At 44.9% G+C, this 24,486-nt stretch overlaps 3 protein-coding genes and 1 long non-coding RNA gene across 20 annotated transcripts in view; 2 read left to right on the forward strand and 2 right to left on the reverse strand.

Moving 5' to 3' along the window:
- The window catches only part of NSD3 (nuclear receptor binding SET domain protein 3), a 103,974-nt gene extending 96,358 nt beyond the window's left edge, over positions 1-7,616 (forward strand). For 7 of the 10 annotated variants that reach the window (XM_044931671.2, XM_025278407.3, XM_025278432.3 and 4 more), the window contains 6 exons: positions 170-286; positions 1,780-1,921; positions 2,912-3,018; positions 3,643-3,847; positions 4,205-4,442; positions 6,803-7,616. In XM_044931671.2, coding sequence (XP_044787606.1) covers positions 170-286; positions 1,780-1,921; positions 2,912-3,018; positions 3,643-3,847; positions 4,205-4,442; positions 6,803-6,830 — 837 coding nt within the window. In that variant the 3' untranslated portion in view covers positions 6,831-7,616. Of the gene's footprint in view, positions 1-169; positions 287-1,779; positions 1,922-2,911; positions 3,019-3,642; positions 3,848-4,204 lie in introns of those variants that run through there. The other 3 variants (XM_025278425.3, XM_006070607.4, XR_003107279.3) reach the window with 3 other exon arrangements.
- On the reverse strand, positions 4,436-10,745 carry LOC123330539. Its single transcript, XR_006546545.1, has 2 exons — positions 8,940-10,745; positions 4,436-6,046 (listed from the first exon to the last, which is right to left on the reverse strand). It is a non-coding gene; the product is annotated as an uncharacterized LOC123330539 (long non-coding RNA).
- Positions 10,746-10,809: 64 nt separating this feature from the next.
- Positions 10,810-15,867, forward strand: PLPP5 (phospholipid phosphatase 5). Of its 7 annotated transcripts, none has more exons than XM_044932193.1 (7): positions 10,810-10,965; positions 11,105-11,173; positions 11,577-11,667; positions 12,053-12,116; positions 12,585-12,709; positions 13,630-13,800; positions 14,706-15,867. In XM_044932193.1, exons 1-7 carry the CDS (start codon positions 10,825-10,827, stop codon positions 14,867-14,869), a joined length of 825 nt encoding a protein of 274 aa, XP_044788128.1. In that variant the 5' UTR covers positions 10,810-10,824; the 3' UTR covers positions 14,870-15,867. The 7 variants fall into 7 exon arrangements, with proteins under 7 accessions (XP_044788128.1, XP_044788196.1, XP_025134387.2 ...); XM_044932261.1 differs by having other exon boundaries at positions 14,834-15,867; XM_025278602.2 differs by having other exon boundaries at positions 10,824-10,965; positions 11,105-11,213.
- Positions 13,800-24,486, reverse strand: part of DDHD2 (DDHD domain containing 2) — a 33,835-nt gene continuing 23,148 nt past the window's right edge. Inside the window, exons 17-18 of one of the 2 annotated variants that reach the window (XM_044931961.1) lie at positions 18,866-18,973; positions 13,800-13,955 (exon numbers count right to left, since the gene is read on the reverse strand). In XM_044931961.1, coding sequence (XP_044787896.1) covers positions 18,892-18,973 — 82 coding nt within the window. In that variant the 3' untranslated portion in view covers positions 13,800-13,955; positions 18,866-18,891. Of the gene's footprint in view, positions 13,956-16,158; positions 18,101-18,865; positions 18,974-24,486 lie in introns of those variants that run through there. The other variant, XM_006070612.3, reaches the window with a different exon arrangement.

Here is a 24,486-nt window from a genome sequence, read left to right on the forward strand (position 1 = left end):
ATTCTCGAAACCTTGTACCAGTGTCAGTTTTCTGGTCTTACTTTGTATCGGCGTTCTATTTCCAGGAAGGTTTTGGGTTAATTCTCTTGGGTTACACATGTGGTATTTGGGAATGCTTTCTAACACAATACACTAATTGTTCCTCTGCATGTTGCATGCTCCTCTGCAGGGTGAATTTGTAAATGAATATGTCGGCGAATTAATTGATGAGGAAGAATGCAGATTGCGAATCAAGCGAGCCCACGAGAACAGTGTAACTAATTTTTATATGTTAACTGTTACCAAGGTAAAATTGCTTTTTTTTTTTGGTAAGAACAAAGGATTTTTTTGGTTTAGTCTCATAGTCTTAGGTTGAATTCCGTTTCCTTCCTCTAATTCAGTTTCATTTCAAGCAAAACATAATGGTCTGTGGTAGCCAGTATGCGTCCCGCTGTAATATGCTCATTTTACCAGAATACAAACGTGAGGGATTGTCGCAGGTCACGTGACACAGCACCGTGCATGAGGTGACCAGCAACAAGGTTAACATACCCGGGTTTGAGCCTCAGCTCTTAGTCACTGGAAGACCTGGTCCTCAGTTTGGTTATCACCAAGGGAGAGAGTCACCTCTGTGATTCTAAGTCACAAACCACCAGGAGAGTTCTGCTTTAGCAAAAAAATCCTAACTGTAAATCATTCTGTATATTTAGACTTTTTTTTTAATGAGTCAGGAAAAATGAATGCTGTCAAAAGAGACAGTAAAACTTCTGATTTAATACATGCAACTATGGGTGTCACTTGAAGCACATTCACTGCAAAACCTACTTTATTGAATTTCTCCAACAGTCCTCTGATTTATAGGTGACGAGAAACTGAGGTCCAGCCATGAGAAATGATGTGTTGAATATCTTGTTACAGCTTAACGAAGTACCTGTGTTTCCTATGTTCCAGGCTCTCTCTAAAATTGAATCAGAATAGCATTAAAAGAACTAGAAATCACTGAAGAGTATTAGTTTAACTGTTATGTCACTGAAAGTTTTACCACTTTCACAAACAGATAATGTATAAACATAAAATGCCATTTATTCATGGCTGCCGACTGTCCCCTTAGCTCCCAGCCCCACTGCCAGTGACCCCTGCAGCCATACGGACAACACTGGGGGCTGCGTCCTCCAGAGCCTTTCCGGATTATCAGAGTGTAAATTCAGGGAGCCAAAATGTTGGGCTTCTTATGATACCTTGAACTTTCATATAAGTAAATGTAAGTGACAAAGATTATATCCCAGACTCTAGCTTTTCTATCAGCCAAATCTCCCAAGTCTTTGTGCAGAGAAGTGTCTCGCTTCTCTTCTCTCTCTCTTTGTGGCCTAAGTTCTCGTCCACCTGCGCCCCGGCCCCCAGCTCTGCTTCTCGCTCAGAGCAGGGGTGGCAGCAAACCACCATCATCCCCGTCTCAATTAACATCCGAATTAAGCACGCTGTGCTCAGAAAACACCTTTCCTTCAGCCCCACACCCAGCTGACATTCTAAGTGGCGTTATCTGCAGTCTGTTCCTAGAAGCAAACTTTAAAAGAACCCAGACTTCACATTGTCTTACTTGCTCTGACTTGATCTCCATGTAGAGAAGAGGACTCAGTCAGTCGTCCAGGAGCACATCTGTGAAGCTGTAGGTGGTCAGGCCTCGGCTGGCGGTGCTCGGCGCTGCCCTGGGGCTCTTGCCTGCGCTGGGGGTTTCTCCGACTCGCTGATGCTGAGTTTTATGTCAAAGGAGCTCTCTCCTCCTTTCTTTTCCTTCTGAAGGACCGTATCATTGATGCTGGCCCCAAGGGAAACTACTCTCGCTTTATGAACCACAGTTGTAATCCAAACTGTGAAACCCAAAAGTGGACCGTGAATGGAGACGTTCGCGTTGGGCTTTTTGCTCTTTGTGACATTCCTGCAGGTAAAAGGAACTTAACTTGCTTCCTCTCCCAGGACACTCTTCAAGTTTTGAGCCTCACATATTTATTCAAATAAAATAAAGAGCTGTGTTTAGAATTATCTGTCATTAAGAAGTAAAACTCTATCCTGCAAAAGGGAGATTAGTAGAAGCAAATTCGTTCTCCAAATGATTGCTGTCTGTTTAATGTAAGCAGATGTTTAAACTTTAGTTTTCTTTTTCTTTTTTAATTTAAAGGAATGAGCCTGCGTTAACATCAGCTGGTTTCTTGGGCTGTTTGTGGGAGCTTTCTTGTTTTGTTTTTTAGTTCGAAAGAGCATTCTGTTCCAAATTAGACATAAAAAGCTTTTTGAAGCAGAGTCACTGCTTTTATTTTTCCTTACCCATCCACCATCATGACAGCAGAACTTAATTTCTCCTTTGTTAGAAAAATGGGTGGGAAGGGAAGTGCCATAACTGAAAGGGATTTAAACTGTGTTTCTAGCACTCACTGTGGATTGCTGAGGAAGCTTGGACCTCCTAGTTTGAATCTCTGGGTCTTCGGTTTGTATAGTAAACCTGCATTTTGAACTCTTTTTCTGATCATAATGTAAGACATTAGCTACAGCAATTCCACGGTCATATTGTTCACTTGGACGCTAGGTGTGAATTAGTTTTAGAAAAAGAGGCCTGAACTAGAGCCTGTTTTTCTTGACCACAGGTTTCAGATTCTTAGTCTCTCTTTCATAGTGTTTGACCACTTCAGTGAAAAGGCTATGATGGCCTTTGCAGAATATTTCTTTTGCTTTAATCATTGGTGGATGGGGATGTCTTCTTCTAGTTTTTGTTTGTTTGTTTTCCTTGTCCCCATCACTGCGTTCAGTGTGGGACAAGGAGGAGGGAAGGGTTTTCATGTCAGAATCGTGTCTCTCTTATCAGTGTGAGGCTGTGTCTTTGACGGCTTCTCTCTTCCCCGGGACTTGAGTATGAACGGTTCTCTCTCTTGTGGCCTAGGGATGGAGCTGACATTTAATTACAACCTGGACTGTCTGGGCAACGGCAGGACGGAGTGCCACTGCGGGGCAGACAACTGCAGCGGCTTCCTGGGCGTGCGCCCGAAGGTCAGTGGTGGGGAGGGCGCTGCTGGGGAACCGTCTCAGAAGGGTGGGCCGGATGGTTTCATCTGTCAGGTTCCGAACATGTTTGTATTTCTGATTGAACTGGAAGTTAGCAGACTCCTTTTCAAAAGCATTTTTAAAAAATTCACCTTACCCTAAAAGCCACCCAATTACACACTTTAAATTGGTGGATTTTATGGTTTGTGAATGATATCTCAGTGTCTTTGCAATTTTGAAAAGAAAAGCACCTATTCAAAAGTCAGTGAAAATGAAGCACACTTTTTTAAATAGAGCAGTGTCCTTCTTTTTCTTTTTAATTTGGCTGCACCAGCTCTTTGTTGCAGCACATGGGCTCCTCTAGTTAAAACATGTTGACTCTAGTCCCTGACCAGGGATCGAACCCAGGCCCCCTGCAGTAGGAGCACAGAGCCTTATCCACTGGACCACCAGGAAAGTCCCAATGAAGCCTTGTTTTTCTTTCATTTCTGTTACGGGACAAGCCCTTCTGGAGTTTTATCTAACTGGACAACAGATGGATTTAAGTGGACCTGAGGTTGTAGGATTTTCCTTTTCCGTAACGCTTCATGCACTGTGATCATTAAAACCATGATCCCTCTTTCCCGCCAGTCGGCATGTGCCTCCACAGCTGAAGAAAAGGCCAAAAATGCTAAGCTAAAGCCGAAGCGACGAAAAATCAAAACAGAGCCCAAGCAGCTGCACGAGGATTTCTGTTTCCAGTGTGGGGATGGCGGGGAGCTGGTCATGTGCGACAGGAAGGACTGCTCCAAAGCCTACCACCTGCTCTGCCTTAACCTGCCGCAGCCACCCTATGGTGAGCACCGCCCCCCCACTCCCCCGCCACGTCCAGCCCCCCGTGGGCCATGTGATGGGCAGCGGAGAGGACAAGTGGCTGGAGCAAGCAACTCTCAGTGCGCGGGGGGATGCCCGTGGGCGGCAGGGCTGGGGTCTTGTGTTCCCTGAGGTGGGCAGCTGGCCCCTGTGGTGTGGAGCTGGGGGCAGAGCTCACAGCCACGCCGCCAGGACCATGCAGACCTCTCATGGGCCAAGGCCTGGAGCTGTGGTCAGCCGGTTGCAGCCTCCAGCCGGAGAGGCAGGTGGGAGGCGGGGTGTCTGGCGGGCAATGGACCCGGGCACTCACTGGGCTCTGTCCTTCTTCCCGCCTCCCCAGGAAAGTGGGAGTGCCCCTGGCACCAGTGCGACGAGTGCAGCGCTGCGGCCGTCGCCTTCTGCGAGTTCTGCCCCCGGTCCTTCTGTAAAGATCACGAGAAGGGGGCGCTGGTGCCCTCCGCCCTGGAAGGCCGGCTCTGCTGCTCAGAGCACGACCCTGCGTCCCCTGTGTCCCCCGAGTACTGGAGCAAGATCAAGTGTAAACTGGAATCACAGGATCACGGAGAAGAAGTCAAAGAGTAAATGGGCAGGGAAAATGTCCTTCTTTTTATTTAAAGGAAAAAAAAGGAAAAGAAAAAAGTAGAGGACACGTCAGTGCAAGAAGAGACCGCTGCAACGCGGGCAGCCTTGGCCAGCGGCCCTGCCTTGCAAAAGCAGGAGCGGGGAGATGGTCCGCAGGCCGAAGCCGGTGGTGGGCTCTGGTGTTTTCAGTTCTGTCGGTTTGGGAATTCCTTTGTGGAGGGTTAGATTCACTTGGTCTTTTCTTGCCTTTTACTGTGCTTCAGAGCCTTTGCAGCTGGGAAAAAAGAGCTGTCTTCGCTTTTTAAAATAAGAACAGACAGAAAAGAAAGTTTTTTGTTAATGAGATAAATTTAAAGTCTAGGCTGTGTTCCATGGGTGTACAAAACAAAAGTAGTCATCATTCCTTTATTTATTTTCATTTTTTAAGATTCTGAGACGCATAGTTCAGATAGTCTGATCTGTGTATGTGTGTACATGTGTGTTTTAAGTAGGAATTGCAGAAAGCCCTCTAGAAAAGGGTCTGGTGGTGTCACAGGCCCCTCTCCCGGGCAGAAGGGTGGCCGGCTTCGCTTTCCCTTCCAGGTGTCTCTCATGGTCTTAGAGATGGCTCTGGGAGGACTGAACCTGGCCTCTTGAAAACAAAAGCCCTCAGTGGATATTACCTCTGTGGTCTTACACTCGGCGGGCTTTCTGATATGACTTTACCTAGAAAGGTATGTAATGTGGTTGCTGGTTTTTCCTTCTGGAGGAAACTAGAAGTGGATGGCCTCACCGAGTCTGAAATGTTCTCCGATAATAATGGGTATTTTGGTGAAGTTCATTTATGTGGGATGTGAATGCAGTGTTTGAATGGACATTCCTATTATCCTGGGGCACTGGTAAAGGCAGCTAAAGGCAGATGAAGGGCACGGACCAAAAGTCGGATCAGAGGAGCTCCCTTGTCTGTCCAGCGTGCTGTGGACCTTGGTCTGGCTTGGAGAGAATGTGGGCGTTTTATTTCCGTCTCCCGGTCAGACATCAGTTTCCTCAGGGAAACTACACAAATGAATTTGAATTTGTGTGATTTGAGTAGCTCTTTCTGTTTAACTCCACATTTGAGGGTGAAAGGGGTCAGGGCATTCCCCAAGTTACCTGTCAGTTATCCAGTCCTTAGACTTGCCCCACCGGGGAAGGGAAGCACTTGTGCAGGGTAGGTAAGGGCCCCGCAAACACACTTCACTGCAGGAAGCACTTAGGGAGAGCTCCCGAGAAAGCAGTATTGGCAAGAATAGACACTCGTGAAGCGGACTGTCTGCCCACACAACTCCCTTACTTGTAATGCGTAGGAATATGTCTACTCCAGGATCCCCTGTATGGATCCATTAGTCCTGTCAGACCTTGTTGTAACACTGTACTAAGTAGAAGTCTAGGGTTAGCTTGAATGAACGTTAACTTTCTCTGTGAATTTTGACTGCTTACAATTGCCTGTACCTGGCAGCATTTATTTTCCCTCCCGAAGTACCCAGAGACCTTACAAAAAGGCTGGGAAGATAGATGCTCCATGACGTTCCTTCAGTTGTGCCGTGTGTCCCCTTTTTTCCTATCAATTTAGAGCTCTTCTCTGGAAAAAAGAAAAAAAATCTGTTTTGTGCCTCTTTTTTTTTTTGTATGTATATGTGCAATTATACTGGATTTTTTTGTTTAAAAAAACAAAAACAAAACAACAAAAAAACAAACACTACAATTCCTTTACTTAAGCTCCTAAACTGCCATTTGCGTGATTCCAGCAAATAATTTTGAGGTAACTTATTGAGCCTCCAGTAATTCTATTGATTAGATATGGTCTCAAAAGAAAGAGCAAGATAGAAGATGCTACACGTGTTACCAAATGCGACTGCCGCCAGTCACATGAATTACAGCTCACCAAAACACTAAACTTTGCTCTTGAGCAACTATAGAGTTTGATGTCCTTTTAAAAAAATAACTTAAGAAAATCTATGTTTTATCATACTAAAACTTTATTTTATATATGTATATGATAAACGTTTGCTTTTCTAAACTTACTAACATGAAGGAGTTCCTTTAATATTTGAACTGTAACTCGCGTTGAATCAGTATCCAACATGAAATCTTCTTGCTTTGTTTTGGACTTAGTGCTATTTAATATCTGACTTTTATATGGTAAGCCAGGGTATATCCTGTATACTACAAATACCTTAGGTTTAAGTATTTTTATGCAGCTTCTGCATTGTGTCACATTTGGTTTGTGTATCTGTAACAGAGCTCTGCTGAGAGTTTTCTGATTTGGGGTGGGGGACAGCGGGGTGGGTAGGTGGGGCGGGCGGGGGTGACTAACAGGATTGTTCTGCCATTTCAGAAATCAGGGTGGAAAGCAAAATCGCTGACTGCAGCTCTGGAGTCCCTGTCCGGGAATGTCCTCTAACAGTCTCAGAAGTGGTTTTAGTCCTGCCAGTGCCAAGGAGCTCTACTCACACCTTGTGGTGTCACAAGATTACGTATTTTAAAGGTGCAGGCTGTGGAAGCAGGTGAAAGAGTAAGTTGTGCTTTCTGTTTGCGAAGTATCCGTCCATGCAGTGTGCATAGTATCCGAGCAGCATGTTTGCCTGTGGCTCGCCATGAAATACTTCGACAGACACGTTGCTTACTCACAGCCGGAAGTTGTTATTTGATTTGCTAACTGTGAGATCGAGCTGTAGTCAGACTGTAAATGGCTGGTTTTTACTTATTATCGGAAAATGAAATAACATCAAGCAGCATGGGATAACAACGGTCGTATTTTTTTTGAACCTTATGTTGGTTCAGAGAAAAAGTGAATGTTAAGGTTTTTGATAATCAGCAGAATGCTTCAGAAACTGGGTCTGTAACAACTAGAGGTGAGATTCCAGACCTTCCAGGCCCTGGTGGGAGTGGGGTGCTGCCTGTTGCTTTTGGGGGGGTGGGGGGGGTGGGCTGCATTCCTAGAAGGCGGAAGCAGCTGGAGGAAGTGAATCACTTCTTGACTGTCTAATCAGGGCTACTACAGTTAGGAGTGAGGTGGGTTTTATTTTCATTTCTCTTTTTAACACGTTCCCACCCTATCCTAATTCTCAAAAAAGCTCTTGCCTAAGCTATAAAATAGGCTGACTTTTAGAATCATTAAAACTTGGAGATTTCTGTGTGTTCAAGTCAGGAACACATCTAAAGACTAAAAAAAATAAAATAGGGAAGGGGGAAGGCTGCTCCCTGCTGCCATTTCCACAAAGTATTTGGAAGCAGGTCTGGGAAGAATGCTGTGATGCTCACAACCTCGAGATAATCACATAAAGGACTCTCAGACAGGGTGGCTATCGGATACCTTTCTTTCCTGATCGTGAAGCAGTTTCCTTACTTCATAGTAGCTTGTTCGTGGTGTGTTCCAGACGGTCCAGCCCAGACCTGCAGTTTGGAAGCAGACGGGCCAGCTGTGTGGAGCGCAGGCTCTGGACTCCCGGGGATTTGTTGCTTGTCTCTCATTTCATTTTAAAACAGAAAGCTCTTCTTTAGCATTCACCTTAAAGTTAAGATGCTTCCATACACCATGTCCCATTAGGATGAGAAAATTGGTCACCATGGCGTGCTGACAGTTTGGGAAGCTCATACCAGTTGTTCTTCTGCACGAGGGACAGCACGAAGGGACAGGGGAAGTTGCTCAATTGGCGAGCAGTGCAAATTAGACTTGAATTACTTAAAAAGCTGGTGTGTCTAGATCCCTCGAGTCAGAGCTGCAGCAGACATGAAGTGATCATTTGGAACAACTTCCTTTAGCCTCAGGCCACCTAGACTTGGGCTTCCTGGTGGCTCAGCTGGTGAAGAATCCACCTGAAATGCAGGAGACCCTTGTCCAATTCCTGGGTCAGGAAGATTCCCCTGGAGAAGGGATAGGCTACCCACTCCAGTATTCTTGGGCTTCCCTGGTGGCTCACCTGGTTAACAATCTGCCCGCAATGCGGGGGACCTGGGTTCGATCCCTGGGTTGGGAAGATCCCCTGGAGAAGGGAACAGCTACCCACTCCAGTATTCTGGCCTGGAGAACTCCATGGACTGTACAGTCCACGGGGTCACAAAGAGTTGGACACGACCGAGTGACTTTCGCTTTCTTTCACCTAGAATTGGTCTCTGGTTATTTGTAAGCAGAGAGTGGAACTCACTTCCATTTCCAGATAGGCTCGGGAATAGACTTAGACAGCTTTGCCATGTACTGACATATACGAAAGAGCTGGAAATTTGTATATACGGAAATCTACCAACGTTTATCTGGGGTGGGGGACTGGGAGAAATGGGGTTACAGTAGGGTGAGGGAGGGGAATTATAATGTTTACCACAGGTACGAAGTAGTCACTTTAACATTGAGACCTCTGCCTCATTGAATTCAGGTTTTTTAAGTACTTGAAACTCCTCAGATTCTCCTTGTTTTACAGTTATTTTTAAATTTATGAAGTAGAAAGCATTGTTTTGTACACTGTTTTGTCTCTTACCCTCTTGAAGTTGGATTAGAGGCAAAGTTCTGCACACGGGAGCGTCCACACTAGGTCTCTCAGATTCAGTGCACATAGTCGGGGAAGAGACTCCTGCATGAGAAATACCAGCAGCATTTACATGAGTATTTCCTACGTATGTTCTTTACTTTTTTATTTTGTCAACCCTATCCCCACACACCTCTTCTTTCCTTTTAATAGATGCCTGTGTAGGGAAAAAAAGAACTTTGCACTTACGTTACACTCCTGAAATGCCAGGTGTGACCTGTGTGTTTCAAACCCATTTCCGTTCTTTCTCCAGTCAGTCCATGGCTTAAGTGACAAGTTCAGGTGCTTGTGGCACATTTGTACGAAGGGGTAGGAGGTAGAGAAATACCTGTCCTTCAGGAGCATCTCAAAGTCATTAGCATGTAAGAGAAAGGGAAAAGAGGAGTAGTTGCCAAAGTCCTTTATTCAGTCCTTCGTCTTCTCGTGTGACATCACCGCATCTGCTAATTGGCAAGAAAGCACCCTCGGGTTCCCCTTCCCTAGCCGCCAGACCTCTGATGTGTGCACACCGCTGTCAGTATCCATCAGATGACGTAGATGAGGGGTGTATATGGTGTAACTCTTGTCAGTTTAGAAGTGGACTGGATAAAATGTCCTTTTCCTTCATTGTCACTAACATTGCTCTTTATCTCATTCGTGCTGTCACATGCCCTCCATGTTAAACAAGAAAATCCTATCGCCACTGATAACTAAGATGCTAAATGATGATTGCAACTGGCTAATAATAAGGTTCTTTTTATATATAGGGGTGTGTGCATAATTGGAATTGACATGAGAAATCCATTTGTATCCACTTGTGATATTGCACAACAACCACAGATACCTACAGATTCTGTTTTCATTTCCTCGTGATCTTTATCTATGATAATGACCTTTGTAGATTGGTTATTTCTGTACTTTGTTTATCTGTAATAAACTTTGTAGATCCTGTGAAATGTTATTTTGCCTAAATCACTTGAGACTTGAGTCTTTAATAACAAAGATCAATATTCACTAAAAGTCAATCTCTTTTATTAGAGTTTCTGTGACTTGGCTAGAAGCTCCTGATACTAAGGATTAGTGTTCATTTTCCCTGGGGCGTGTTCCACTAGGGCATTACTGAATAATGACTTGATGTTGCCACATAGACTTCAAGATATATGATATTTTGGGGATTTTGTTGATTGGCCCATGTTTTATTGCATAGTGTGAAACGTTTAAAGCTTGGTTAACCTGTATATAGATAGGTTATTGTTGACTAGTTACAGTGTATTAGGATTGCCTGTAATATTTAAGCTTCTTACTACTGTGTGTGCTGGTAGGAACATATAATTTTTGTACATTCTATTTACTGAGATGTTACCTTTTTTATTTTACAAATATTTTGGGATTCAAATTTTTTTTTTTTTTTTTTTGCTTCCGTGAGGATTAATTTGGAAGATTTTTAATGACATTCCACTGATTTCTGATTTTGCTTGAGATTGACTTCAATAAATTATCCTGTATGTTCTAAAATTAAATATATGGACTTGTTCATTGCCTGTAACTTCTTGCTACAACTCAGTGGCCAACAGGCCACCCTGGGCGGGAGGGGGCCAGAGCGGGGTTGGAAGACCTCGTGCGTCTAACCCGCCGGTGGGCCCCGCAGCCCAAGGTCTAGCGGAGCCGCGGAAAACTTGGACCTGGCAACGCAGCAACACAAAACGCGCACTTTGCGCGCTTCCCGAGAGCGAAGGCTGAGTGAGTACGAAGCGTCGGGGTGGGCGTGGGAGGGCGGGTGGAGAGACACGTGGGGAGCGACCCCTCCCTCCGTCCTCGCCCCGCCCCACCCGTCTTCCCTGCCCCCGCCCCCGGCGTGATGCCCCGCCCCTCGACGCACCGCCCCCAGCGCCGCCACGTCAGCCTTGAGCGCGCACCGGGCGATGGGCAAGGGGAAGGCGGCGGCAGCGGCCCTCGCGGCCGAGGTGGGCGTGCGGCTCGCGCTGTTCGCGGCCTTCCTGTAAGGACTTGAGCTCTGGCCCCCTCCCCGACCCCGGTCCTGGGCCCCCAGCCCCCCACCCTCCTTTCCGAGACCCGGCCAGGTTCCGCGCGCGCTTGCCAGAAGCCGCCGACACTCCGCTCCTTTGTGTCCCCTTCAGGGTGACGGAGCTGCTTCCGCCCTTCCAGAGGCTCATCCAGCCCGAGGAGATGTGGCTTTACCGGAATCCGTACGTGGAGGCAGAGTATCTCCCCACCAAGCCGATGTTTGTGCGTGGAGGACCAGCCTGCCTTCTGACCGCGCTTTTCAGGGCGTTGGGCGGTCATCCCGGCTCCGTGGCGACATTTATGGGGAGTTCGCTGCTAGACGGAGCTTCGCGTCGCCGTGCTTCTCGGCGGGGTTGAGAGCGGATGTCCCTCCGCTTTGGCTCGGGGACACGTGGTGGGGGGCAGTGCTCAGGGCGGCCAGGGGAGCTCGGGGCCGTGGCCCCTGGACGCCACACCTGCAGGGGGCAGTTCAGGTCTGGTGTGTGACTTCTACTGTCACTCCGCCCCTCTTGCTGTCGGAGGTCTTGTGTTTTCAAGCCGATTCTGTTCTCTTTCGTGTGCTCAGCTCCGCTGTGTCCCATGCAGGTCATCGCCTTCCTCGCCCCGCTGGCTCCAGTCCTACTGGCCAGGTGTCTGAAGGCGGCGGACGCAGCCGACAGCCGGCAGGCCTGCCTGGGTAAGAGTGCCCCCCGCCCTCGGCCTTCGGGTCCCCCCTCCCCCCGCCCCCCATGGAGCTGGTGGCCTCAGTGTGTGGAGGCCATGTGCTGCGAGTCCCTAAAGTGACTCTGTCTCCCCTCTACCCTACTTTTTACCTGTGAGCTCTGGGTCACCTCCCAGGTACACCTGTACGCACAGAAATGTATGCACCTGCGGCGCATCCTCAGGCTAGGCCAGAAGTCCTCCCTGTGGCACCGCAGTGGCCACCAAGGCCCGCGTTTCTTTTATGCTCTAGTCTGGCTGGAGGCTGACCTCTCTGCTGTCCCAGGAAACGGTGTCCCCTGTGGCTGTGCTGAACGAGACAGGGACTCCGCAGACCCACTGACAGTTTCTTTGCTTTGCAGCGGCCAGCCTGGCGCTGGCCCTGAATGGCATCTTCACCAACACGATCAAACTGATAGTGGGGAGGTGAGTGCCCGAGCAGCCGCCTGCCGTCTCAGCCCTCTCCGGTCAGGAGAGCGGGTCACGCAGCCCCAGCCATATCTTCCGGAGCCTCTTCTCTCTTAACGCTTCCTCCCTTCCCTCTGCCTTGGTGCCCGGCTGACTCTCGGGCTCTTTTATGCCCAGAACAGCACATTTCCCAGTGCCAGAGTCAGTGTCCTCCAGAGCACCCTGAGGAAGCTGCAGCATGACTGGCTCTTTCCCCTAACAAGTAATTAATTATGCGCTGCAGCCTTTATTTTTTTCTGATTTAAATACTAACCTTGGAAAAATAAGGCTTTTCTCTTAGTGGTGACTATCCAGTCCAGTTTCACTATTTTGCCTGGGATGCTATTTAACTGATAGTTAATAGGTTAATCGATGTCTAATACAACCGAAGAACAATTTCTGGAGTTGTAAACGATTCACGTTCAGACCTGGCCGTATTTCTTCCAGGCCACGCCCAGACTTCTTCTACCGCTGCTTCCCGGATGGGCAAGCCCATGGAGACTTGATGTGCACAGGAGACAAGGCCGTGGTGAATGAGGGCCGTAAGAGCTTCCCCAGTGGCCATTCTTCCTGTATGAATACCATGTGAACTCTATATCCCTGTTTTGTTTTTTTTAATCATTGCATTTAACCCAGGGGAAGTAACTTGTGAGGATGGGAACATCTCACACAGTCTTGTTCTTGTATCTAGAAGTCAGAGAGCTCCCCCCCACCCCCGCCCCGTTCTTTAATAACAAGCTTGAACCTCAAGTATTAAACATTTAAGGACAGAGGACGTAGTTTCCCTTCATGAAATTTGAACATTTTATTATTACTGTATTATCCTGCCTAAATCCTGCAATCTCCTGCTAGTCATAAAAATATTAACCAACCTTTATGGAAGAGTTCAGAGAAGGCAGTGGCACCCCACTCCAGTACTCTTGCCTGGAAAATCACATAGACGGAGGAGCCTGGTGGGCTGCAGTCCATGGGGTCGCTAAGAGTCGGACACGACTGAGCGACTTCACTTTCACTTTTCACTGATGCATTGGAGAAAGAAATGGCAACCCACTCCAGTGTTCTTGCCTGGAAAACCCCATGGACGGGTGGGCTGCTGTCTCTGCGGTCGCACAGAGTCGGACACAACTAAAGCGACTTAGCAGCATGGAAGAGTTACTATATAGTCAGGTGCTTCCAAAAGCATTTTAGATTCATGTCTCATTTGACAGCAATATTAGCCCAATGAGATGGCTTCTGTTATTTTTATGATTCCCATTTATATACGAGGAAACGGAGGCACTGGGAAATGAAGTCCCATCACTAGGAGTCCAAAACTCTCTTCCAGGTAAACGTCACTCACTTTGGGAGATAATCCTTCATTTTCCCTTGTTTTCTCCTCCCTCGTAACTGACAGTCTCGATCAGTGAGCTACACCAGAAGCTACAAAAAGGGCTAAGAACTTGTTCATAACCCTGTCTTCTTTTCCTTTAAAAGACGTTTTCCCCTCTTCTAGTTGCATTTGCCGGTCTGGCCTTCGCATCCTTCTACCTGGCGGGGAAGTTACACTGCTTCACACCACGAGGCCGAGGGAAATCTTGGAGATTCTGTTCCTTTCTGTCACCCCTACTCTTTGCAGCCGTGATTGCACTGTCCCGCACCTGTGACTACAAGCATCACTGGCAGGGTAAGCGTCACAGGTGTCCAGGCCGTGGACCCTCCACGGTTCTCCCGTCATTTGTCCCCCACACATGGCATGGGACACTCCCCCATGTGTCTGCTGAGTGAACAGACAAGTGTGCAGAGGATGGTCTGGATCTGAACTGAGAGTGTGGTTTATTGCTACATGGAAAATGAGAAAGCACACTGTTAGCTTTTAAACAGATTACCAAAGAGGGACATCCTAATTTTCCCATTACTTTGAAGCATCATAAGTTCAGAAAAAACTCAAGAAATTTTTTACAACCAACCTCAAAGTTCAGTTTACTTACTACCTTAAAAACCAACTTCACTGTCAAGGTTTTTGCTCAGTAATGGAAGTAAAATTTAAGAAAACATAAAATTGTAATTAAACCAAAGAAATTTAAGTTGAATGATATAGTAAATCATCCAAATTACAGAGTATCTGCAGAGAAAGCCCAAAATTCAAAAAAAAAACAAAAAACAAAAATAGCTGACACCTAGAGGCCCTTAAGAGCTGTTCTGAAGAATAAACTAAATTTTTGCAAAGAGAGGCAACTCCTAGAGAGTTTATTCCTTCCTCTAGAACCCTTTGAATGGTGATGAGGAGTTTTTCATAGTATTCAATGAACGTGTTATTCTTCCAAACTAAAAAACTCAATGCAGTGAACTCAGAATATGCCTTGTTATACTTACCTAACTAAAGATGTGTTTTGATTTGGTATTTAAGGGAACAGCTTGATAATGACAATACTGCAGCTATAAGATAAAACTAAGAAAATCCCCCAAAACCATAACCCTGGAATGTAGGGGTTTTGCAGGCTAAACGAGTAGCCTTGGAGGGTCAAGCTCCCTCCACCGGCAAGCATGACTTGTGAGTGAGGGAAAGCCGTCTCCTCTGTCTTCGTTCAGACGTCCTGGCTGGATCCGCCATCGGCCTGACGTTCGCGTACAGCTGCTACAGGCAGTACTACCCTCCGCTGACGGATGCCGAGTGCCACAGGCCGCTGCCTCTCAGCCCTGCTCTTCCTGCCCCGCAGAAGCAGCCCCGCGACCCGCAGCCTTTCTGTGTTTAGACACTGGAGCCGCCTCCCTGGAGAACAGGCCCATCAGACCTCCTCTCTCCCCACGCCCAGGACAAGAATGTCTGACCTTCACCTCCTGAGGACAGGTGAGGACAGATGCCCACAGGCTGATGCAGTTTTGCCCTGGCGCATGGCGCACAGGGATTTATCGAGAGGGGTCGAAGTCCTTTTTCACTACTGTTTGCCATGCATAGTTCCCCAACAGCTTACGAGTCTGGTCCACCAGATTGGTATCCCAAGATCCACTGTTTTCACATGTAACTTCAGTACGGCTCTTAGAAGGATTATGTCACAAAGAAGCATTTACCTTAGCATCACTTTATCCTAAACACTAGCATTGATTACCAAAACTTAATTTCCACTTTCCATAGCTCAGAATCTTAAAATCCAGGGCATGAGCAATTAAATTATTTTACTTCTGTTTACTTTCTCTGGTGGGACAATTCCACCCCTGAAATGGGAGAATGTCCAATTCTGGCTAATTTACCACTGTTATGCTTATCCAAGTCCAGCTAAATAGTGCTGTCCCTACTGAATTCTGTGAACATAAGTGATTTGATAATTTGTTGAATTACTGAGTAAACACAGTAAACAAGAAAATGGTCAGGAGCGTCGATTCAGTACCGACAGCGGATCCCAGTTCCTGCCGCACCTGTGCTGAGCCGAGCTCAGGAGCCGCTCTACCTCCAGTCACGGCTGCAGACCTGCGCGAACACACCCACCCTGCCACGTGGCTGAAGCAGGAGGGCGCTCAGAGACTTATCTGGAGGACAGATCAGCGTCTCCTATCCTGTCCCCAGTGGGCCATGAGGAACAGTTACAGGACATGGTCGGAACTGATGCACGGGACCTGAAACCAGCCTTCTCTTTATGCTGACCGTACTTTAATATGACCTTGTTTTGTGTATTTCTTTCTGTAACATTTTCAGTGCACCTTTTTCCTTATGTAAATGCAATATGCAAATAAAATGGTGAATGTGGGCTTTGCACTTAAAGTTCCATTTGAGAACTGAAACATTTCAAAGTTAAACACTGGATTCCCCATCTAACATAAGTGACTCAACTGTCTCCAGCAGTGGCTGATGTTAATAATACCAAAGAGCTCTCAATATTTACCTTATAATCACCGTACTTTAACAGTCAAGGGGAAAAGAACCCGAATGTCCGTTCTTTGCCCAGTACTTTTTTTAAACTTGTTTTAGTAACACAAAAGGGAGGATAAAATGGTTATTGTACTGATTCTCTTTGGTCTTTGATGGATGAGCCAGATAGAAGTAGGCAACTGGTCAAATTGGTTTTATTTCATTATTTACTAAAGTTTTAAATATAATCACATAAAAAAACAAACATTTCAAAAAGTGCAAAATATTAGAAAGCTAATCAGTGCTATTAATCTTTCCATGCAAACAATCTCTCTTGCTGAGAATAAGCAATACCAATTCTGCAGCTGGGAATATGTATAAAACGATACTCTACCAGAGTTTAAAAATAGGCTTGGTCAAGAGATTGCACATGATACAACTGAAGTAGTGCAAAAAATATACAACTGAATAAGGAATTTAAGTCAAGCTTAGTACCCTGTGTAAGTGCATCCATGATACTAACACAGGGGGATACACAGGATATAAAGCTCTTTTCCAGTCACCTGCCCTTCACCACCAGGAAGGAAACACTTCTTAGTATAAACAGTGGTTTATCTAACAATCTGGGGTGATGCTGTTCATCTTTGGTTACAGGGACTCACTCTTGCTTGTCCTTTGGCTTACTCTTAGAATTTACTTACTCTGTTAATAGGAAGAGTAAATTTAAATTTGAAGACAACTTGCTGAAAGCTTCCCCTTTACATTGAATGCTACTTCATTCTCAGTAACCCTTATTTCGGTCTCGGAGTTTATGTAGTAAATAAAGCATTTCATAGAGCTGAAATGTCTTAGTGGCTTGTCAGCATTAGTCTGTAAGCAGATGCACACAGAGGCCAGGCTCTCACCAGTACCCCAACCTTACCTCTAGCGTGACAGTAACATTCCCTCTGCTGTCACAGCGATGGCGTGTGTGAATGGTAAACGCCGGGGGTCTACATTCACCCATCTCTCTTGCACCTCTGACACTGACGCTGCAGCAGCTGTTCCTAGCCCCAGAGCCAGGTTTCTCTTTCGGAATGAGGAACATCTCCCCCTGGGCGGACCCACCCCTCCCCCAGCGCTGCCTGTGCCGGGGCCTGTCCAGTTGCTCCCTGCACTGCGGGGACTCAGAGGCGACAGTGTCTGTTTAAAGAGAACAGTCTTCAACACTCCCTTCACACAAGCTGATGTGGCAGATGGCTTTCACGAGTTGTTCCACCATGAACACACCACTAAAAGGTTTTATTCATCACTTCATAAGCAGTCAAAGCTGTGTAACTGCAGGTTTGTCAGCATTTATAACTTTACCCTAAACTTAAGAACTAACAAGTAACTAGGTTGGACTTCATTTAGAGTCTCCCAGTTTGAAGTATGATACGATATAAAAAGGCAGGTCTAGGAATTGCAATATCTTTATAAAGATGTACCTGATGGAAACTAAACTGTCCACTTTAGACTCTTAGAGCAGCTCAAACAGCTGTAAAAACAATGAACAGCCTCTGTGAGTCCTAGCAATAAATCTTGTCAGTCAACTATAGAAAGTAAACAGTATTTATAATTTTAGTCTTTCTTCATACAGTACGTGTAGAAAACAAAAGTTGGCTGGAAAGAATCTGACTGCCCACCAGTCTCCCTCCTCCACTTAGATCTAGCCTTCCAACGCAGAGAACACTCATGACCATAAGCAGACCCAGAATGGCTTCTGAGTCTCAGGAGCCCACTACCAGATTAGAATATTCTCTAAAGATAAACAGTAACCTCCTAGAAAAATTTACACCCAACCCAAAACAAACTCAAGGCAGGCTTTATACCATCTCAAGTAATAAGCAATAGAGTGTGGTATGTAAATACCATCAGAGAATTAAAGATGCAGACTACCCGCAGCCATGAAGAAAGAATGGCGAATGTTTCTGTGAAGCCAGTGGTAAAAAGTAACAGGGTCTTCCCTTTGCTTTTCCACTTGCTTCCAGAGAGGAAGATTATCTTCCAGAGACCCCAGTGGTGAGTAAGTGGCAGGCAACATGCAGGGAATGACACAGCTGAGAGGAAAACGCGGCAACAAAGAGGCAGGTTTTCTGGGGAAGGATCCCTCAGTGTCCATCTAGGGGAGAAAGTGGAAGAGAGGTCATCACGCTGAAGTCAACCAAAGAGAATGCCAGAGTCTGACACACAAGCTTTCTAACTATTAATACATATATACAAGGCTGAGTAATGTAAATCCCAGGTTGGGCTGTCTATATTTAAAGCTGAAACTGTTATAACTGCAAGGAGCTCAAACCAGTCCATCCTAAAGAACACCAGCCCTGAATATTCATTGGAAAGGCTGATGCTGAAGCTCCAATACTTCGATGCTGGGAAAGACTGAAAGCAAGAGGAGAAGGCGGCAGAGGATGAGTTGGTTAGATGGCATCACTGACTCAATGGACATAGATTTGACCAAAATCCAGGAGACAGTAGAGGACAGAGGAGGCTGTTGTGCTGCAGAACATGGAGTTGCAAAGAGTTGGACACAACTTAGCGACTGAACAACAACAACAATGTAAATCCCAGAATGGACTGTATGTACTTAAAGCTGTAAATGTTGTCATGGTAACTTTTAGACGGTCAGAACCATGAAGATTCTGAGTTTAGATCCTAAAAATGACAAGTGTTATTGGACCAAGTTGCTAGCAAAACACACACTAACCTTTCTCTAAATGGCCTCCAGTGCTTTTTTCCCATGAATTTTAACCAGAGTCCCTCTAAAAGTTAGTAATAACCTAGATCTTGGTGACAAGCAACAAAAAGTACATTTCCAAGCAGCTTTTGAGGCTCCACATGTAAGTATGTAGGAATAATGCTACATACATGACATTTAAAAACTTACATTAAGCAGCCTTAGGTGGTTCATTTTCACTGAAAAGGCTGATCAAGGAAGATACCCTGGGTTTGGTAGATTTCTTTGAGGACCAGCAGTACTGTATCTTCAGACTCCCTGGAGAAAGAAAAGATGATGTTGTAAAAAGAGACTACCATTTGTACTAGGTGTTTGACATACACAACCACCTCACAAGTTCATTTTTTTTAATGTTTTAAAAAAAATATGGCTCAGAAGTGGTATCTGACAGTGGCTTGGAAGGTAACCTAACAAAGAAGTTGTTTGTTAGGTTACCTTCTAACAAGTCTAGCGTTGTGTTCTTTAATATAAAAAAAGCCAGTAGTAAATGACCAAGCCCTCCCTCCACAGAACTCCTTCTTGGGACAACATGGAAGAGTCATCCAATTCATCACCTTAATTTTTTAAATCTTGAGTCACCTTTTTAAAAGAAAAGCCAATACAATCATGTGGATAAAGATCAAAGATACAAAAGGATGTAATAATGAAATCTCCTTCCCACTGTTTCTAAACCACTAGTTCCCAACTTCTGACAACTAATGTTATCAATTTCTTATGTATATTGCAGATATTATTCAGTGTGTGTACAAGCAATTACTTATATATCTGGTTCATAAAGAAATATGACTATAAAAATAACATCCATGGATTGCCTTACAGGTATATGGCTCAAACACTTTTCTAGATCTGGGGTTCGACATTTTTTGAGTCATGGACCTATTTGAGAATCTAATGAAACCTATGGATTTCTCCCCAGAAAAGACATCATACACATATACTATATACCCAAAATTTTAAGTAGAATTTCACTAGACTTGTAGACTTTTTCTGTCCCCTACAAGCTCTGCGTGTGGACTGCAGGTTAAGAAATTCCTCCTATCCCAAGAAGAGATTAGCTAAACCAGATATTAAAATGGTGTGATCCTGGTGCATAAATAAATGAGTGAATAGAAAAGAACAGAAAATTCAGAAGTAAGACTTAAAAACCCACAGAAATTTAATACAATGAAGTTAGAATCTCAAATCTATTAACAGTGTTTTCCAGATGGAGAGCCATCTGGAAAATGATTTGAATCAATTCACATCTTCTTACAAGGATAAATTTGAAGAGAATCAAAGATTTACATGTAAAAATGAAACCCTAAAATATCAGAATAAACTGTGGTAAGGAATTCTCAGGAGAACAAGGAAAATCTAAGCATGACACAAATTCCAGAAGCCAAAAAAGAAAAAATAAATCTGACTACATAAAAATCAAAGTTTATACTTAGCAAAAAAAACCAATGTACACAATGTTAAAGACAAACTGGGGAAAAGTTATTTACAACTCATATCACAGATTTTATCAATTAAAAAAACAACAATTCAATATGAAAGAGAATCAAGAGTATAGATAACTCTCCAAAAGAAAATTAAAATGGTCCTTGAGTATATGTCAAGATGATCAACCTTGTAACAGAGAGGGGAATAATTACAACATGCATGATACATACACTAAAAGTCACAAAACATTTCTGAGAGAAACTAAAGACCACAATACACTGAGAGATATGACGTTTGTGGGTCAGAAAACCCAGCATTATTAAGGTATCAGTTCTCCCCACCCCCCCAAACTGATCCACAGATAAAATGCAATCGCAATCAAAATCCCTAAAAAGCTTTTTGGTTGAAATTAACAAGTTCATTCTAAACTACATATGGAAATACAAAGGACCTACAATACCTAAAGTAACTACTAACAGGCACAACAAAGATGAAGGGCTCACAAAACCTAATCTCAAGCCTTACTATGAAGCTACAGTAATCAGGACAGGGTTTTATTGATGTAAAGACTGACAAACAGATCAAGAGAACAAAACAGAGCCAAGGCAATTCAACAGTTTCTCCATCTGAATAAACTTTTCAACAAATGTTGCCAGAATAACAGAAAAGCCACAGGCAAAACAATGAACCTCAATCCTTTCCTCACACCATATTTAAAAATTAACCAAAATGGATCACAGACCTAAATGTAAAAGCTAAAATGACACAACTTGTAAATCTAAAGAGAAACAAGATTTGATGTTGGATTTGGGCTTCCCTGATAGCTCAGTTGGTAAAGAATCCGCCTGCAATGCAGGAGACCCCGGTTTGATTCCTGGGTTGGGAAGATCCCCTGGAGAAGAGATAGGCTACCCATTCCAGTATTCTTGGGCTTCCCTGGTGGCTCAGATGGTAAAGAATCCACCTGCAATGCCGGAGACCTGGGTTCGATCCCTGGGTTGGGACGATCCAGGGGCAACCCGGGCCTGGGGCAGAGCCTGCTTGTGGGCAGCAGTCACGGTTGGCACTTACTCAAGTGGCGCATCAGAAGGAGCCTAGCACTCTGACAGCAGCCTCTACCCCACAGCTCCCACAGAATATACCCAGAGACTCCACACAGGCCCCAGGGACCCTGCAGGGTGGCCCCATGATGACTGGTGGAGGCTGGGCACAGTGATGGGCTGTGAGGGGCAAGGGGGACATGCACGTGAGGTCGCGTGTGAGCAGAGCAAGGGAACAAGTGCAGCTCCGGCAGGCAGACAGCTCAGACCTCTGCCTGCAGAGGGTCCACGTGGGTGCCACTCTGGTCAGTACTTCCCAGCTCTGGGGCAAGGCTTCCAACGCAGGGAGAGGGGAAAACACACACCCGCAGGGAACAGAGCCAGCCTGGGCCCGACCCTTGCCTCCATCAACTTGGATCAGATCCTGTCCCAGCAGGGTGCCAGCCACTGGGCAGGGGCAAAGGTCTGCCTCACACCCAGCTCCAGCCCCACCCCCTGCTGAGGGGATATCTTAGGGAATCCAGCTCTCCCAGTGGAGACACTGGGCACACGCAGTCTGTATAAGGATGCTCCCACATCAGAACACCCCTTCAAGACCACAAGAGGTAACTGTTTCACCTAAATTCACAGTGACAGAGAAAGTTAAGCAAAATAAAAACGCAGAGGAACTGCTCTCAATTGGAACAAGAGAAAAAAACCCTAAAAAAACAAATAATGAAACAGAAATAAACAATTTACCAGGTAAAGAATTCAGAACATTGTTAATAAAAATGTTAATTGAATTTAGGGAAAAGAATAGATGAACATAGTGAGAATTTTTAAAAGGAACTAGAAAATATTTAAAAAGACCCAACCTGAAGAGAAGAATTCAATAGCTGCCAAAAAAAAAAAAAAAAAAAAAACCACACTAAAAAGAATGAATAGCAGACTAAGTGATAAAAAAGAACACATATATGATCTGAAAGACAGAAAAATGGAAATCATCCAATCAGAACAACAAAAAGAAAATCAGATTTTTTAAAATGAAATCAGTATAAGAAATCTCTGAAATAACATTAAATAACCAACATTCACATTACAGGAGAAGACAGAAGAGAGTAGGGCATCGAAAATGCAGCTGAGGTGATTATGGCTGAAAACTCTCCAAACCTGAAGGAAATAAGATATTCAGGAACAGGAAGCACAGAGGACCCCAAACAAGTTGAACTGAAGGAAACCCATACAAAGAGAAAACATAATTAAAATGGCAAAAGGTAGAGAGAGTCTTCTAAAGGCAGCAAGAAAAAAGAAAACAGAATCCCTACCCATAAGACTATCAGCTGATTTCTCTGCAGAAACCATGCAGGCCAGAAGGGAGTGGCATGATCTGAAACCTAGAGTACTCTGCCCAGCAAGATTACCATTTAGAACTGAAAGAGAGATCAAGAACTTCTCAGACAAGCAAAAACTGAAAGATTTCATCAATATTAAACCTACTCTAAAAGAAATGTTAGTGGGTTTTCTCTAAGTGGAAAAGAAGAACCTATAGAGAAGAAATAAATACAGAGTAAGGACTGAGGACCAATGACTTAACTGAGCAGTATGGACATTAAAAGACAAAAAACTGTGAAAGCAACTGTAACTACAATAAACAGTTAAGGGATAAACATGAAACAGGAAGATATAAAATATGACATCAAAATATGGAGGAGGGGAATAGAAATGTAGAATGTTCAGAATGTGTTTGAACTCATATGACAGCCAGTGGCTGCGTGGGTGCAGGAGGGCCTAGAGGAGCTATCCCACGTTGAAGGTCAGGAAGGGCGGCGGTGAGGAGATACCCCTCGTCCAAGGTAAGGAGCAATGGCTGCGCTTTGCTGGAGCAGCCGTGAAGAGATACCCCATGCCCAAGGTAAGAGAAACCCAAGTAAGATGGTAGGTGTTGCAAGAAGGCATCAGAGGGCAAACACACTGAAACCATACTCCCAGAAAACTAGTCAATCTAATCACACTAGGACCACAGCCTTGTCTAACTCAATGAAACTAAGCCATGCCCGTGGGGCAACCCAAGATGGGCGGGTCATGGTGGAGAGATCTGACAGAATGTGGTCCACTGGAGAAGGGAATGGCAAACCACTTCAGTATTCTTGCCTTGAGAACCCCATGAACAGTATGAAAAGGCAAAATGATAGGATACTGAAAGAGGAACTCCCCAGGTCAGTAGGGGCCCAATATGCTACTGGAGATCAGTGGAGAAATAACTCCAGAAAGAATGAAGGGATGGAGCCAAAGCAAAAACAATACCCAGCTGTAGATGTGACTGGTGATAGAAGCAAGGTCCGATGCTGTAAAGAGCAATGTTGCATAGGAACCTGGAATGTCAGGTCCATCAATCAAGGCAAATTGGAAGTGGTCAAACAAGAGATGGCAAGAATGAATGTCGACATTCTAGGAATCAGCGAACTGAAATGGACTGGAATGGGTGAATTTAACGCAGATGACCATTATATCTACTACTGCGGGCAGGAATCCCTCAGAAGAAATGGAGTGGCCATCATGGTCAACAAAAGAGTCCGAAATGCACTACTTGGATGCAATCTCAAAAACTACAGAATGATCTCTGTTCGTTTCCAAGGCAAACCATTCAATATCACAGTAATCCAAGTCTATGCCCCAACCAGTAACGCTGAAGAAGCTGAAGTTGAACGGTTCTATGAAGACCTACAAGACCTTTTAGAACTAACATCCGAAAAAGATGTCCTTTTCATTATAGGGGACTGGAATGCAAAAGTAGGAAGTCAAGAAACACCTGGAGTAACAGGCAAATTTGGCCTGGGAATACGGAATGAAGCAGGGCAAAGACTAATAGAGTTTTGCCAAGAAAAAGCACTGGTCATAACAAACATCCTCTTCCAACAACACAAGAGAAGACTCTATACATGGACATCACCAGATGGTCAACACTGAAATCAGACTGATTATATTCTTTGCAGCTAAAGATGGAGAAGCTCTATACAGTCAGCAAAAACAAGACCAGGAGCTGACTGTGGCTCAGACCATGAACTCCTTATTGCCAAATTCAGACTGAAATTGAAGAAAGTAGGGAAAACCACTAAGCCATTCAGGTATGACCTAAATCAAATCCCTTATGATTATACAGTGGAAGTGAGAAATAGATTTAAGGGCCTAGATCTGATAGATAGAATGCCTGATGAACTATGGAATGAGGTTCGTAACACTGTACAGGAGACAGGGATCAAGACCATCCCCATAGAAAAGAAATGCAAAAAACAAAATGGCTGTCTGGGGAGGCCTTACAAATAGCTGTGA

Source organism: Bubalus bubalis, chromosome 1 (assembly GCF_019923935.1).
Source record: "Bubalus bubalis isolate 160015118507 breed Murrah chromosome 1, NDDB_SH_1, whole genome shotgun sequence".
In the NCBI taxonomy this organism is placed as follows: Eukaryota; Metazoa; Chordata; class Mammalia; order Artiodactyla; family Bovidae; genus Bubalus; species Bubalus bubalis.

Coding starts and splice junctions, on each gene's coding strand:
- PLPP5 (XM_044932193.1), top strand. CDS start 10,825: ATGCCCCGCCCCTCGACGCACCGCCCCCAGCGCCGCCACGTCAGCCTT. Junction 10,966..11,104: donor GCGCTGTTCGCGGCCTTCCT/GTAAGGACTTGA, acceptor TGTCCCCTTCAG/GGTGACGGAGCTGCTTCCGC. Junction 11,174..11,576: donor ATGTGGCTTTACCGGAATCC/GTACGTGGAGGC, acceptor TGTCCCATGCAG/GTCATCGCCTTCCTCGCCCC.